Below are 17,615 nucleotides of genomic sequence, written 5' to 3'. Positions count from 1 at the left end.
GCCTCATGTTCTCGTAGGGCTTGAGTCGAGCCTGGGCACACCCAGTCTAGACAGCACAGGATCCGCATAACAATGCTTACCATTCTCGGTGTACAGCAGGTCAACAGATGTGATTTCCATTACGTAATAAAACATAGGGAACACGGAGGTCTTCCTGGACTCCAACGAGTTTTCTCCTGAAGCACAGCAGCACTACACTCTCTCTTGGGCAAATGCAATATTAAGTTACACTGAACCCTTAAACGGTCAGTTGATTTAGAAAATATATTCATTGTCTTACTGGGGGAACGTGTGCTCTCAGAAACAAATCAAATTGAAGGACAAAGTAGAAGTCTGCCTAATTTCTCAACAGTAATTTCTAGAAGCCAGATTAGAGAATTTAGATGTGAAGTAAAACTGGGTAATCACCCCAGTAAAGGCTGTGATTTCATCTTCCGTGAACAATACACACCCAAGTCCCTGCTTGCAGTGAGATCTGGTACTTACCCTGTCATCAATTACGACCAAATCTTTTGGTTCCGTCCTATCAATTTTCAAGACGCGGAATTTCGTTTCTGCATGATTGCTCCCAACTAGAAAGTATCTCTGTAAAGAATGAGAATGTCAGTTTTAAAGGCCTTTTGCCCTACAGACATTTTGTAACCATGTTACATTGGGAAAATGCATTAATAAAGTCAGGCTGCTTTTTAAAGTATGTTTGTTAAGCACAACTAGAGGGCTAAAGGGACAGATTCCAAAAGGTCAATTATTAAATTGAAATAGTCTTAGAGCTTCATGATGAGTATCATTCTGATGTCCGAAATAAACCCAGGAAGCAGGTCAGATGGATTTAATTCTATTATAATATTAGTGATTGGCCTATGTGATGTTTAAGCTTTGCCCGGAAGCAGCAGCACTGACAAGCATTAGAAACATATAATTAGGAAGTTTAGACAATTATAGTTGTTAAAATATTATGGTTTGGCAAATAAGTCTGAAAAGTTTCTGTCGAGTGTGAAAATGCCTATGAGGGGGCAACTCTGAAGCCTTGCCCCAGCCTGAGAGAGTGCAAGAGTACACAGTCCCCAAGATCTTTCCCAGAGAAGCTACTAAAAACGGTGTTTGCCATATACCTGGAACAGCTTTAGCCATCACATCACTGGGAGTGATACAGACGTATCAATGTCAAAAATAGCTTTTAAATATAAAATTCATAAGCAAAACTAAGCGGATTGTTTTATTTTCTGGCGGTGCTAAAATTCAAACCCAGAGTCCTATATACGGTAAGCATACAATACACCAAGCTGTCTCCGTAGTTCAGTTACTCTTAAATTTAAAGAAGACGTGTAAAATTTCATCAGCAAAAATAAATAATGTAAAGATACTTTGTTTCAAACATGTCCTTTAAAGGGTAATACTTTTATAACTGAAAAGACTGAGAAGAGATTGCCATCATCAGCTGGCATTTTACCATCCCACTGGTTATGTGATGTACAGATGAAAAAGGAATTAAAAAATAAATACAACTGCCTACATCAAATGTCAAGCTGGAGAGTATCAGCACAGAAAGTCAAAGCACAGAAGAGAAGACTCACTGAAGCTTTTACTGAGTATAGAGTCATGTGTCACATGACAGCGTCTTGTTAGAGATGTTCCTCATCTTTGATGGGAACATAAGATGACATTGTCTGATAGCAACATAACTCTGTCTTGGGTTGGGCAAGCGTATTATGTTTGCAAGGAAGCTCATCCAAGGAGCCCCTTCTCAGAATGTATCCCTGTCGCTGCTAAGCAGCAATGACGCCATTTACAAAGGTCTGATCACATAACCACAGGTTATGAAGAACAAACCTATGCGAGGGCAACTAGCTTAAATGCTTAGCCCTCTTCTCCTAGAAAAGGTCGGGTCTCCTTGATGGTCAGTTGTAAGGAGGTGGGAATAAACTAATTCTAATAACAGTCAGAAAAGGAAGCTGGGGCTTGCAGTGACAGCACTCAGGGCACTGGGGGAGCAGCTGGCCACAGAGGGAAACTGAAAGGGAGAAATCAGAATCTCGGCTGTGCCTAGGCCCTTGACGCCCAACCCATTGCCACGAAGAGTAGGGGACCAACCTGATAAAACACCCACTCAAATAAACTAGGAAGAATGATTTGCAAGCTATTTCATATTTGTTACAGAGAAGGGGGCCACCTTTCTAAGGACTTGGAGATAAACAGTGCCCAGGAGAGCAACTAGCAAGGCCTGAAAGAGTTTGCTGTGTTTGTAGCACGAACAAGATGAAGCCAGAAGATGCTCAGATAGCACCTGACATGCAAAGTAGAATGTTCCCTCACAGAGAGCAGACCCCCACAGACAGCAGGCCCCCACAGACACCAGGCCCTCAGAGACACCAGGCCCTCAGTGGCATTTACTCTCACCTTACTATTAAGGAAATCAGGTAATCTGTGCCATTATAGTCGAGGAAAAGGACAAAATAATAGTAATAAGAAATAACGACAATAATAGAAGGGGAACCCCATCCCAAAGGGTAGTTTAGTTGAATCGAAGGTCCAAAATGGGACCAGCATGGGAGGGATACCGATCTTTTATCCATCTTCTCCCAGGAGAGATATGCATGCAAATAGCCATGAATGGTGTGCTGAAAGGCACTTACTCATGATGGTCAGAGCAAGTCATCCGGAGAGACAGTACTGTCCCGGTGCTACGCTCTGCCTTGAAGGACTTTTAGACAAGACTGTGAAGAGGCCATGACTTGTCCCACTCGGGCCAAGGCACTTTGTTACATGTGAGTTTACTACCTGCTTCCAAAGGCCTTATGACCAGCCTGCTACCCCACTTCAGCTAATTTTATATACCTCAAGAACTTGAAGACACCTCTCACTAACCTCTGTGGTTTTTTTTTTTTTTTTACTTCCAGCGCAATCTAGCCCCACAGGCGCTGGAGTTAGGAGAAAGAATGACCGGCATAATAAAGAATCACCTTTTCACTCCTGAACAATTTTTCTCTGTCATCTACACTAATGCCTCGTCTCTGGGCAGACACACAGACAGATCTGATTCAGGCGCTCAGTTAAGGAGCCATGTCAATTTTCAAAGAGGTTAAAACACACACACACACACACACACACACACACACACGAAATGGTTAAGATAAAAAAACCTCACATGAAATTCCTTGTTGTTATAGATCCTGAGACTCTAAATATTAAGTGCAATAAGATTATGTTTAGGCAATTCATAATAAAAGAGACAGGAATCTTGACTCGTTAGTGGGTATCGGCAAATGTGTTAGCGGCCTTTGGAGCACACATCAGACGTTTGCTCTCACATCCCGATGCTGCAGGAGCTAAAGAAACAGTCCACAGAGTGAGATGTGAGTGGGACCGGGGAAGTCATGGGACCAGCCACAGGCTCTGGCCTCTGAAACGGTCTCCTCAGAGGCTTTGTGCAGAGAATAGCGCCCTCGTGTGGAGACAGTTCTGAGGCTGTGAAGGGCCTGGGGAGGACAGATCATCACCGTCTGCACTGCCCTCTGGTGGCCAGACGACATCCACTTTGGCACAAATTTGGTCTTCAAATAAAAGAGGTAAATTTTCCAGAAAGGCCTGTTCTCACTCAATCTTATTTTCTCCCCGTTGAACACAGCTATTGTGTGAATCACACTGTGTCATACTCAATAGTATTATTCAAGTTGGAGCTCATCATTTGGGAGGTTAAATTATTTTTTATTGTTTTACCCCTATTTGTTTTTTCCAAATCTACACTAAAGTAACCACGCAATTAGCACCTGGACTCCTCACCTGGATTCACCAGCTGTTAGTTACTGCTTTACATGCCCTGGTTAGGTCTGGTTTTTTATTTGTTTGTTCGTTTGTTTTGTCAAGGTGACTGAAGCTAGAGTCATTTAGAAAAAACGAATCTCAATTCAGAAAAAAACAAAACAAAACAAAACAAAAAAACCGCCTCCACACTGACCTCTGGGCAAGACTGCTGGGCATTTTCTTGATTAGTGACTGATGTGGGAGGGAGGGGGGAAGACGGGCTGTGAAGACGATCAAAACACAGTTAATGAACTTCTTAGAGATGATACAAATATAAAAGCAGAACAACACTAGAAATCCTCAGGTGCAGCACAGGCTCACGAAAGGCAGGTGGGTAATGCCGTCCAATTACAGGACAGCAGTCTTTGCAGTGTGTAATTCAGCGCTAAGTCATCGGTGGCCGTGCAGAGCGGCTGAGTACACTTTATTGTCATTCAGTCTTTCTTGCTTGTCACATCATTCCAACCAATTCTAGATAAATGGACTCTGAGGCCTAGGGTGGGAGCATTACCAGATGAGGCAACGTTGCTGAAAGTGTTCAAGAGGCACCACCACCACCACCATGAGCCCAGAGATTTCCACACTCCGTATAGAGTGTGCAGATGGCTCGCTGGCACTTAGAGCTGTTCTTTGTAATCTAGGCCACAACCACCTGACCAAGGTCATAACTTCAGAGAAGAACCAATATGTTTTCTATTAGGACTAACTGCTTCCTCGAGATCCAGCTATACCACTCCTAGGCATATATCCAAAAGATGCTCAAGTATATAACAAGGACATTTGCTCAACCATGTTCATAGCAGCTTTATCTGTAATAGCCAGAATCTAGAAACAACCCAGATGTCCCTCAACTGAGGAATGGATACAGAAATTGTGATGCATGTACACAATGGAATACTATTCAGCAATTAAAAACAAGGAAATCATGAAATTTGCAGGCAAATGAATGGAACTAGAGAAGATCATCCTGAGTGAGGTATTACAGAAGCAGAAAGACACACATGGTATATATTCACTTATAAGTGGATATTAGACATATAGGATAAACATGAAAATCTAAAGAAGCTAAAGAAGCTAAACAAGAAGGAGGACCCTGGTTAAGATGTTCAATCCTCACTCAGAAAGGCAAATAGGATAGACATTAGAAGAGGGAGAAAACAGGGAACAGGGCAGGAGCCTACCACAGAGGGCCTCTGAAAAACTCTACCCAGCAGGGTATCAAAGCAAATGCTGACACTCATACCCAAACTTTGGGCAGAGTGCAGGGAATCTTATAAAAGAAGGGGGAGAGAGAAAGACCTGGAGGGGACAGGAGCTCTACAAGGAGAGCCAACAGAACCAAAAATCCAGGCCCAGGGCTCTTTTCTGAGACTGATACTCCAACCAAGGACCATGCATAGAGATAACCTAGAACACCTGAACAGATGTAGCTCATGGCAGCTCAGTCTCCAAGTGGGTTCCCTAGTAAGAACAGGAGCTGTCTCTGACATGATCTCAGTGGCTGGCTCTTTCAGCCTTACCAGGCCACAGAGGAAGACAATGCAGCCAGTCCTGATGAGACCTGACAGGCTAGGGTCAGATGGAAGAGATGGGGGACCTCCCCTATCAGTGGATTTGGGGAGGGGAATGGGAGGAGAAGAGGGAGGGAGGGCAGGATTGGGAAGGAATGACAAAGGGGGCTACAGCTGGGATACAAAGTGAATAAATTGTAATAAATAAAAAAAAATTAATCTTGAGTAAAGGATCCCAGAAGCAGAAAGACACACATTGTATATACTCACTTATAAGTGGATACTATACATATAATATAGGATAAACATACTAAAATCTGTATACCTAAAGAAACCAAGGAAGAAGGAGGACCCCGGTTAAGCCGAACAATCCTCACTCAGAAAGACAAACAGGATGGACACTAGAAGAAGGAAAAAACAGGAAACAGGACAGGAACCTACCACAGAAGGGGCTTTGAAAAACTCTACCCAGCAGTGTATCAAAGCAGATGCTGAGACTCATAGCCAAACTTTGGGCAGAGTGCAGGAAATCTTATGAAAGAAGGGGGAGATAGTAAGACCTGGAGGGGACAGGAGCTCCACAAGGAGAGCAACAGTACCAAAGTATCTGGGTACAGGGGTCTTTTCTGAGACTGATACTCCAACCAAGGTCCATTCATGGATATTACCTGGAACCCCTGCTCAGATGTACCCCATGGCAGCTCAGTATCCAAGTGAATTCCCTAGTAAGGGGAACAGGGACTATCTCTGACATGAACTGATTGGCCTGCTCTTTGACCACCTCCCCCTGAGGGGGGAGCAGCCTTGCCAGGCCACAGAGGAAGACAATGCAGCCAGTCCTGATGAAACCTGATAGGCTAGGGTCAAATGGAAGAGGAGGAGGACCTCCCTTATCAGTGGATTTGGAGAGGGGCTTGGGAGGAGATGAGGGAGGGAGGATGGAATTGGCGGGGGGGGGGGATAACAGAGGGGACTAGAGCTGGGATACAAAGCAAATAAACTGTAATTAACATAAAAAATAAATTTAAAAAAATTTTAAAGATGTTTTCTATTACCAGATGGTTCTCTGTAAAAAGTCAAACAATTCAACATGCCAACAAAAGCTATACATACAGAACATTGAAAATAAAAGGTGCCATAGTCTGATGGTCCTCGAGTGCAGTATTAATCCAAGAAAGAGACGGTGAACACTTTTAGACATGTATAGGCAAGAGAGAGAGAGAGTGAGAAAAGGAAAGGAAAGGAAAGGAAAGGAAAAAAAGCTTTGCAATTTTTTATTTTTCCACCAAACTAAGGTCACAAATCAAGAAATTGGAACTCGTGTGATCCAGGGACATTATCAAGGAGAGGCAACAACATGGCAGTGAAGAAAGAACCCGGATGGCAGCTGTGCACAGGGTAGGGAACAGCCTGTGCAGATCTGAGCCATGGCGGCAAGACAAGACCTAGGCATTGCCTGGGGACATGGTGTGCCAAAGTAGATTTACATACTTAGGCAGAATCTGGGGCTGAGCTTTGTGATAAAGTCGTAGTGATGAGTAAGGCTCTAGGAGGAAGGAAAGATCATCTCAAGCACTGACGGAAGCTTTGACAGGGACAGGCCCCAGTTGCGATGGTGGAAGAGAGAAGATAAGATGCCCAGACCCATCAGGGAATTCAGAACAGCAGCCGCCGGGGCAGCACAGATGGCTCAACAGTGAGGAGCACTTGCTGATGACCGGGGTTCAGTTCCTAGTATGACAACACTTTCCTGTGGCCTCCTGTGTGAGTGTGTGTGTGTGTGTGTGTGTGTCTGTCTGTCTGTCTGTCTATCTGTCTGTCTGTCTCAGTCTCTGTCCGTGTCTCACACACACACATGAATAATCTTTTTTAAAAAGCACAATAACTGGGGCATACCATCTCCACTCATCAGACATGTGTCAACCTGAGTGCATTTCTCTTGAATGAGGCCCATGGAATGCACGTGGCTAAGGAAGTGGCTAAGGCCTGGGCAGCACGCCTCTCCGGCTCTGCCGTCTGCAGCACACACAGCTTGTGGAGGGACACTAGGTAAAATAGACAAGTGCATACTGAAAAACAAAAAACAAAAACAAAAACAAAAAAAAAGCCTGTACTAAAGTGAGCCGTGTCTTTTCTGAAAATTCAATGTTGTCTTTCAAGAAGAGCTTAAAATGTGCTGGTAACACTGACAGCGGTGGTGTGGTAAAAAGATGAATGTGTTTCTAAAATAAAGATAGGAAACCAAAAAGGAATACAATAGGCAACCTATGTAGCAGGAAACTCAGAATCTACTCACATTATTCTCTCCTTTTACAATGACAGGCTAATTAATCCTTCACTTCTCATCTGAGGGAAGAAAATCAGCCTGCTTGAAAAGGAAGCCATGTCAGGTTGTCTGACAGCTTCAATTAGCGTTCAACTTCACCTGAACCTTCAGATTATGTGTGATGTGTTTAAAGAGCATCTTGAAGCTGCTTGCAGCATCCTCACAGCCTTGCAGGCTGGCTGTCTCCCTGTCTAAACCAGCAATCCCAGTAGTGAGTCAATGCAGTCTTACAGCCTGCAGGCGTGGCCAAGTCCACCTGTCAGAGCTCCAGGCAAAAGGCAACCTGAGGGTGCTGGGTGGACCAGGTAAGTGTGCAAGGGGGCTGGTCCCTCAAAGACTAGAGCCCTCTGAGTGCCATCGACCACCACTTCCCGTTCCTCTCCAAATATCCCACGCGAGGTACCTCTCACAAGAAACAGTGACAAACTGTTTTGTCACAGAGGCAGCCATCCTGCCTACATTTCCTCAATGTATCTCCTAATGCCTTCATCGCCAAACAATACGTTGACACCAACCAAAAAAGAAGCATGCCTTTTCTTTCAAATACCTGTCAACTAGGACCTTAGTCCATCTTTCTAACAGATTTAAAAAAAAAAAAAAAAAAGGATTCTATTTCCATTTGACTGCTTCAATTACTGAAGCTGAATAGCTGTTCACATTCGTTGATCTTTCTGGTGGGTTATCTATTTATTACCTTAGCTTTTCTAATTAAAATTTATATTTATTTATGTGTGTGTTGGGGGATGAATTAGGCAATTATGTGTAGGTGTTCCCAGAGAGACCAGACAAGAACACTAGATCCTTTCCAAGCAGCTTTTGTTTTTCGGGCTGCTTATAAAATATTTAAAATGTAAGGATATATTACACTAATATCCTTGCTACTAATACCGTATTTTTTTAACTTATATTTGCAGTTTAAAAAGCTTTATACTAGGAAAAGAAAGATATAAATAAGCTATGATCCACCTTATGAGGCTAGAGGAAGAAGAACTTTTGCTGTGGTCTCAGTGTGTTGAGATTGATCCCCGAAAGTAACAGCACTAAGAGGCGAGGCCTTCCGGAGGTGACTGGGTTTCCACAGGATGGACACCCCTCTAATGACTGGCTAGAGAGCCTTCTCCACCTCATCAACGATGCAGACGCACTCCTGCAGCAGACGCCAAACCCGCCTGTTCCTTGGTGTGAACTGTTCCTTGGTCATCTCTGGAACTGTGAGAGATGGGTGTGACTGTCCAGAAGCCTCCTCACTGGGCTTTTTGCTTGCTTGTTTTGTTTTCTGAAGACCATCGACACTGCCGAGAAGGGAGGCAAGAGTCTAGAGTAAGCCACGCTCCAAAGTCCCTGTCCAGTTTCTAACTGATGATGAAGCAAGATCACACTGGCAACCTGAAGCTGCCGATGATCATAGAGCTGAGATAGTTGTTATGAATCTCACATAAAGTGATAAGATCAGGATGGATATACGATTGACTGGCCAAGAAAACAAACAGACAAACAAAAAACAAAACTGTCAGTTTGGATCCACTGTACTTAAAGCCGGAGCTGGCATCACAGGCCATGAAAAGCCAAATGAAAATCTACAGAAAGAATTCTTTTTTTTTTTTTATGCAAAACAGACATACAAATAAATGCCTCAATGGTGGGCCATCACTAAATGGTGTCTTTAAGGGTTAATTTTATCTCACGAGGGATAACATCACCACACAGTAGGAATGGCGAGGCTGACCTTTGCACAGTGTCAACAGCTAGAAGCCCCAAGGAATGAATTCATGCTCACGTGGCTCAGCTCACTGTCTTCACTCTTCTGTAAGCCAGGCCCATGGCCACTCACTGGTGCCACCCACAGAGAGTGGGCCTTCCTACCTCCATTAACAGGACCGAGGTAATCCCCCAGACACGCCCCCAGACCGAGCTGTGCTCAGCAATCCATCACTGGGCTCTTTCCCCACCTGACTCGAGGTTGTGTCAAGTTAAGGAAACTAACCATCACACACGGATAAAAGGAAAAATACACAAGACCGAGATCGGGAACAAAAAGAAAAATGTTCCCACAAAACCTACAGGTACTAATAATGTTATCAGTACCTTGATGCCAAAAAACGCAACAATTGGGATGAAATGGACAGCTTTCTTCAAAAACACAATTTTCAAGGGATAAATTAATGCATACATGTCTCAACTCAAAATCCATAAAATATATACATATATATTCATACACACACACACACACACACACACACACACACACACACACACACATCGTCCTCTTTCTGTGACAGAAACTGATCCATAAACAAACTCACCCACAGAGTGAAGCAAACACAAGGCCTCTCTAGTGGACTCCAACAAACACTGAAGAAAGAAACATACATATGCATTTCAGAAAGAAGGAACAGTTCGGTTTTGAAGCTAATGAGCCCTGACATAAAAGCCAGACAGGAGGCTAGGGCTGGCCCTGTAGATGGGTGCTTGTCACCAGGCCTGACACCTCAGATGACCTCCAGGACCCATGTAACACAGTGGCTCTCACCTGGCCAATGACCTCTTGATGAGGAAGGCCTGAGACCATCAGAAAACGCAGAGGTTTACATTACATTCATAAAAGTGGCAGAATTAGTTATGAGGTAGCAATGGAAATAACTTTATGGTTGGGGTCACCACAGAGTGAGGAGGTGCATTAAAGCACTGCAGGGTTAGGAGGTTGAGAGCCACTGATGCCCTGAATGAAGGGAACTAACTTCCACAGGTGTCGCCTAACACCCGCACGTGCACTGTGTCAGACATGAACACACACAAAAACAAACACAATTTAAAAGTTTTAAATTAGAGGTGTTAAAAAAAATTATAAACTAACAGCCTAAAGTCTTTAACAACTGCTAATTAGCACGCAGGATCTATTATTATGTGAAAACAGTATAACATGACTAAGATGTATTTCTGTAAGTCAAAGTTGAACATTTAAAATAAAGTGAAAGTTAAAGCTCAAAGGAAGTAGTACGTGAAGAAGAGAAATGACAAAATTTAACATTATTCATGATTTTTTTTTATTTGAAAAATATTTTATCTGTACGGGGGTTTAGCCTGCATGTATGTCTGTCCACCACGTTTGTACAGTAAGTACCCTCAGAGGCCAAAGAAGGCCCCTGGGACTGGAGTTACAGACCCTGGTGAGCTAGCTGCCCTGTAGGTGCTGGGAATTGAACTCAGAACTTCAGAAAGAGCAGCCAGTGCCCTTAACCACTGAGCCACCTCTCCAGCACCTCATTATTTGTTTTTAACATTCTCAGGGAACTGGAAATAGGAAAAGAATCTTTCTCGGCCCAATAGAAGGCATCTATGGCAACCCACAGCACATCACCTAGTAACAAAAGACTGAAGGATTTTCCCCTAAGAAAGAGGACACGGTGTGTCTTTTCTAGTGACTTCTAAGTTAGCGTTGTGCTAGAAGTCCAAGACAGTGCTGTAAGGGGAAGAAAACAAGAAAAAGGCACCCAGACTGGGACGAGAGAGGCCATCCTCGCTCTAAATGGCATTTCAGTTCTCCACAAATCAGTCCACAGATTTAGTGAAATCTAAATCCCAATATTAACGCGATGTGTGTGTGTGTGTATGTGTGTGTGTGTGTGTGTGTGTGTGTGTGTCCCTGCACACATGTGTAGAGGTATGTGGAGGCTCAAGGCCAACACAGGGCATTTTCCTCAATGACCCTTCCCAGGGTCTCTCCCTCACCTTGAGCTCACTGACTGCCTAGACTGGCTGTCCAGCTGTCCAGCAAACCCCAGGATCCTCCTATCTCCACCCCTGGGAGTACAGGTGTGTACCACCATGCCAGTTTCTCGTGTGGAGGCTGAGGATCCGAACCCTGCTCTTCCATGCTGAGCAGGAAGACTTTTTATGGAAATTGGCAAGCATACTATAAAAGTCATAAGAAAACACAAAAGTTCTAGACTGGATAAATACGAAAAAGTTGTCTGACTGTTGGAAAAATTGTGTCTCACTCTAAGACATAAACTGTAATCTTCGGGAAAAGGTAGTAAGGACATAAGAAAAAAACTGAGCAATGGAACAAAATCATTTAAGCTCTATTTGCCCAGTCAAGTAATTTCTCACAAACATGCCAAAAAAATTCAACAGAGAAAAGAGTCTGTGTAACATATGATACCGGACAGATGATTTATGGGGGAAAGCTAACCTCGATCCCTGTACTGGCCAGCGGCCAGGATCACACAGGCCCAACCTTTGTGGACAGGGCTAGCCTAGGTAACCAGTGGGCTAGTGCAGAAATGCCAGAGTGTGACTTCTGAACTTACACCATGAAAGACATTCTGACTTCTTCTTTGTTTCTGTCTCTCTCTCCCTCCCTCCCTCCTCCTCTCTTTCTCCCTCTCTCCCACTCTCTCCCTTTACCCACACCCATAGAGCCAGCTCCCACGTCCTGTCCTAAGACGCTAAAGAGTCTTACAGACATGTCCTCATGAGCCAGGAGCTCAAGTAGCGTGTTCACAGTCAGGCCAGTTTACCAAGCTGGACAGGTAACCTGGAACAAATGCCACATCCCATCTAAGCCTCCAGGTGACCTCGGGTAATGGTTGGACAGTGGCTTCCGAGACCTTGAGGTGGAGCCAGTCAGACTCCCGGGCTACTGAAATCCTATGAAACATTAAATGCACTTTCTTGGGGGGGGGGGGGTAGGGAGGGAAGAGGGGGTAAATTGTACAAAAGACAAGTCAGTCACATGAGGCTTGTATTATGTTGTCCTGGCTAATTTTATATCAACTTGTTACAAGCTAGAGTCATACAAAAGGAGGGAAACTCAACTGAGAAAATGCTCCCATTAAAAAACCGGATGTAGAACACTTTCTTAATTAGTGATTGATTGGGGACGGCCCATTGTGGGGGGTGCCATCCCTGGGCTGCTGGTCCTGGGGTCTGTAAAACAGCAGACTGAGCAAGCCATGAGGAGCAAGCCAGTAAGCAGCACCCCTCCATGCCCTCTGCTCCCAACCCTGTTTGAGCTCCTGTCCTGACTTCCTTCACTTATGGACTATGATGTGAAAGTGTAAGCTGAATAAACACTTTCCCTCCCAAGCTGCTTTAGTCATAGTATTTCATCAAAGCAATAGTAACCCTAATTAGGATATATGTCATATATAAATGAATTTAATATAAATTTTAATAGACCATAACATAAAAGCTAAAACTAAATCTTTTCAATTAGACAAAGCAAAATATCATCATGAACTGGGAACAAGCAAAGACTGTATATGAAAAGCAAAAAGCACACACACACTGCATAAGAGTCAGAAATTGTGATCTATGTTTATAATCCCAGCACTGGGAGGGTAGGGGCAGGAGGATAGTGGTTTTGATACTATCCTACACTACATAACAAGACTCTCACTCTCTCTCTCTCTCTCTCACATACACACACACACACACACACACACACACACACACACACACAAAGAAGTTGCATTAAACTTCATCAAAATAAAAAAGCGCTGGGCTGGAAAGCTGACTTAGTGGTAAAGAATCCCAGCACCTCCTGAAAGCCCCACACAGTAACCCATTTCTAACCCCAGGGCTGGAGGCCAGCACATAGACAGGTGGGGTCTGGGGGAGGGGCACTCGTCGGCCAGCCAGTCTGGGAAGCTCCAGTTTCAATAAGAGGCACCTAGTGACAACCTCTGACTTCCACACTCCTCCAATGGACACACGAGCACGCACACACTCACGCATGCACACACGCACGCATACATGCATGCACGCACAAAGAAAATTAAAATTTCTGTCTATCAAATGGTCATTTAAAGAGATGTACTGGGTGTTCTAGGAAAACAGTGTTTTATAAAACATAGATGACAATGGACTGGATTGAGGAACACATAAAAAAATGCCTACAGATCACTAATACAATAGGAGCTCATTTCTAAAATTGGGCAAAATAAATGAACAGACCCCCTCATTAAGGAAGAGCAATATGCCCATGAGAATATGTCCAGCACCATTAGTCATTAGGGAACAAAAGCAATCCACCATGAGAGAACGGCAACCATGAGAGAGCGCCGACAGCACAAATGCCGGCCAGGACACAGAACAATGGCAATCTACTCCCGCGGCACAAAACCGGAGAATTCTCCAAGGAGCTGAGACACAGGACCTCTTCGACTAGTGATCTCACTCACACGTGTTTGCCCACAGAGAAAGGAAAATATATGTACACAGATATGCGTCTTCTAGGAGGTACACACAGAGATTATTCATAGTCCAAATCAACAAGAAAAACTGGCAGGCAAATCGGGAACACAGTCCGTGATAAAGGGTACAAACTGATGACATAACGAATGCAGGGATAAACTGCAAGGACGTTATGCTGAACAAAATACGCTGGACCTGAAAGAATGTATTGTATGAACCGTGCTGCCCAGGCGGGACTAGGCCTGGAGATTCTCTTGACTCTTGTCTTCCTAGTGCTGGAATTATAGTTATGTACTATATCATGTCCAACTGCCCATTATGTGACATTTTTGAACAAGCATATGTATTCTATTTAAAAAAAAAAAAAATGAACATTGGAACTGGAGCGATTGCTGAGTGGTTGAGAGCATTTCGTGCTCTTCTGGGAGGACCCAAACTCAGTTCCCAGTACCCATATCAGGCAGCTCAGACCTCCCAGAGATCTAATGCCCTCTTCTAGGCTCCACAGGCACCTGCATATATGTGGCATACACACAGAGAGATATACATACATACCCATAAATAAAAATTAAAATAAAACTTCCTTTTAATAAAAACCTTCTAAAAAATAAAAACAGTTGACTGGGTAAAGCCGCAGTTTGGCTTGAATGTGAACCATATATTTAAATACTTGGTCCCTAGTTGGTGGAACTGTTTGGGAAGGATTAGTAGGTGTGGCCATGATCTTGTTGGAGGAGGTATGTCACTTGAAAACTCCATGCCATTCCCAGTCTCTCTCTCTTTCTTGCCTTCTTTCTCTCTCTTGCCTTCTCTCTTTCTCCCTCTCTCTCTCTCTCTCTCTGCTTCATGGTTGTATCTCAAGATGTGAGCTCTCAGCTACTGCTCCAGCACCATGTCTGCCAATATAATGCCATGCTCCCCACCATGATGGCCGTGCACTCTGGTTTTAAAGATCTCTACCCAGCAGCAGGTTCCAGACCACATGTGAAGTAGTACCATCCTAAACTCATTTCAGCTCATTTTCTTCTTCCCCAAATAAGTAACAGTAGCAGTGATAAGTAACAGGGTAACAACACAGGATCTCTCAGCACTAGAAACACTGAGACCTGGAACAGGGCAGCACGGATCAGCCATTACTCTCTAGTACAGCCTACTTTACAACTGTTGTTTCCATTCCTACCGCTTGCTCGGTCGCTAGTGGTTTTATGCCTTAACTGAGTGGTGTCCCTTTACCACTAAGCAGATGACTCAAAACACATCTTTCTGCCTTAACTCAAGAATAAATAATAAATAAATAAAGATCTACTGAACTCATAAGGACCAGCCTCAGAGAGCTAATGCAGTACACACATCACCCATCAAAGGAAGGCAGAGTCCGACAGCGAAGTAATTACTGCCATGATTTGTCCACAGGACAGGCTATCCAATCATAGCTGGGTCTATCATCTCATCCTTCATCCCAAGGCCTGTACTCTTTGGGGGTAGCATTCTGGGAAAGTTCTCAAGCTTGCCCTCTTGCTCCTGCTTCTCCAGAGCCTGGAGAATCGGGCCCTCCACTGAGTCCATACAACGGTTCCTAGCATCCTTCTGATGCTCCTACATCTCATCTGCCAAACCCTCTGAGCTGGCAGTCACTGGCTACGTGGTGTTTACAAGGCATGTACACATCTGTGCTGTCAGGACCATAAAGGATTTTACAAGGAAAGATGGGGTGAGACATTACAAAACTAGAAAGATGGAGAAAAACAAACACACGGTGAACATAGGAAACTTGCAAGTTGATGCAATTTTCCTGGATAATTAAGGACAAAAATGGACTCAACTGAGTCTCAAATGTTTGCTGACTACTGACAGTTTTATGTTAGGGACAGATTTTACCCTCACATGGGTGCCACTGAAGAGTTCTGGAAAGGAAATTCTGCTTTAGAAAGAACATCTTTAGAAACAACATCTTAGCCAGGGCCTCAGAATCCGCAGATTATCAGTCATCTAAAATTCCTATGTGACAATTTACTTATGTTTCTTATTAGGGACATTAGCCAGCACATTCTACAAAAAGTAGAAAGTTTTGTTTCAATGTCAAAATGATATTTCTGTGTGACTCTCTGAAAAGAAGTGAAGGTACTTGCAAATACTAGATTCCATCTTCTGGTTTGGGTCCAGTCAAATGGACTTCTTTGCCAAATTAATTTAGAACCAGTAGTTTGTACACACATGAAAAAAGATAGACACTATTAAGACTGTGTGATGACTGAGAAACTGGGATGGCAAATACTTTCTTGTACTCTCTCATCCAAGACTAGCCACTTTTCATTGAATATAGCTCATGAGAGACTCATCAGTTTGTGACTAGGAAGTGAATTATCTTAAACACTGCCCCTAATATCATGGCGAAGGCCAGATTCAGATAAGCCAACGGCAGAAATGACAAAATAGTAAGTTCTACTAGCACCACTCTACAAACCGGAGAACTATCAACCTACCGACCTAACACAACAGGGTTGTGTCCTTGTCACACAACCTTGAATCTCAGTACGAACAGCTGCTGTGATTAACACCAACCACAGTGATAATATATCATGGAATCGCAAAATAAAAGACCCTTAGGCAGAGTTTAAATTTTTCATACCCCTGACTTTACTACAAGGAGTGGACTCAAGAACTTTAACAGATGATGCGAAAGCGGAAAAGAATCAAGTATTTCGTTCAGAAGCTGTGCGCAGTTCCTGCCTGAGTGCCACAAGCACCTGTCTGCACGCACATCTTCCAGCCAAGGAAGGCTCCTAAGCAAGACAGACTTGCAAACCCACCAGTCCCTGGCTGCACGGCCCTGGCGGGCGAGCTTCCTCCGGAGGCTGTTCCACGTTGCTGCGGAGCTGGGAGGGAACGGGGGGAGTGCAGGGTGCTGCCTCGGCGACCCCACAGCGTCCCCCGACCCCCAGCAGCACTGTCCTCCCGCCCCGTCCCGCCCCTGCGGACGGATACTCACGGCTCTGGTCTCGTACAGCACCAGCTTCTGGACCGAGCTGATGATGGGCGCAGCGGCCGTGGGCATGGCTCCAGCCAAGGGCGGCCCTCCTACAGGGCACCAGGCCGCCGCCCAGGTCGTGACAGCCGCGCGAGACGAAGACAGGAGACTGCGCACCCAGCACACCAGACCCAGCTGAGATACACAAGGTCTAAACCTTCAGCAGCGCGCGATCGCCGGGTGCTTCCGGATTCCCAGAGCCCCGCCTTCCAGCAAGCCCCGCCCGGAGGAGGGGCGGGGCTACAGGATTTCGGCATCGCTGAGGGTGGACGCTAAGGGCACCATCTTTGTTTAGGGCAGGCTCAAAAAAAAAAAAAATCTAGTTTATTTGACCCTTGAGGAAAAGAGGTCAGGCAGTTGGGTTCCCCTTTAGAAGTGGCATCTCCCTGCTGCGATTAGTCTGTTTCTTGCTGTGTACTCCTTGTTTTCCTGAAACCCGTAAGCTGGTGGTCCTCTCCTGAAGGCCTGCGATTGTTTTCCCCTCTTTTGTCGCCTGTTTATCCCCGTGGGAGTCAATGAAGTTCCTATTGTGGCTGTGTGGTCCACAGCTCTTTCTTAACTGCTTAAGTGTGGCGCCTTCGGTCTTTGCACACTCTATGTGCAAGGCTAACCGTCTGTGAATGCTAAGGTGTAGGCGAGCGCGCAGCTGCTGGAGCCGGTTCTAGGTTAAGGCTTTCCAGTTTGCTCTCCGGGCGTCAGTAGACAGCGTCTGCCCTCGCTCTGCTCCTCCACCCAGTGGGAAAGGTGTCAT

At 44.6% G+C, this 17,615-nt stretch overlaps 1 protein-coding gene across 1 annotated transcript in view; it reads right to left on the bottom strand.

Annotated features, from left to right (window-relative positions):
• The window catches only part of Fig4 (FIG4 phosphoinositide 5-phosphatase), a 100,954-nt gene extending 83,897 nt beyond the window's left edge, over window positions 1-17,057 (bottom strand). Inside the window, exons 1-2 of the mRNA XM_055616169.1 lie at window positions 16,826-17,057; window positions 487-585 (exon numbers count right to left, since the gene is read on the bottom strand). Coding sequence (XP_055472144.1) covers window positions 487-585; window positions 16,826-16,891 — 165 coding nt within the window. The 5' untranslated portion in view covers window positions 16,892-17,057. The remainder of the gene's footprint in view (window positions 1-486; window positions 586-16,825) is intronic.
• Between the last annotated feature and the right edge of the window lie 558 nt (window positions 17,058-17,615).

The sequence above is a fragment of the Psammomys obesus genome, unplaced genomic scaffold (genome assembly GCF_907164565.1).
Source record: "Psammomys obesus unplaced genomic scaffold, mPsaObe1.curated_primary_1811, whole genome shotgun sequence".
NCBI classification, from domain to species: domain Eukaryota; kingdom Metazoa; phylum Chordata; class Mammalia; order Rodentia; family Muridae; genus Psammomys; species Psammomys obesus.
This window is presented reverse-complemented; position numbering and strand designations above follow the sequence as displayed.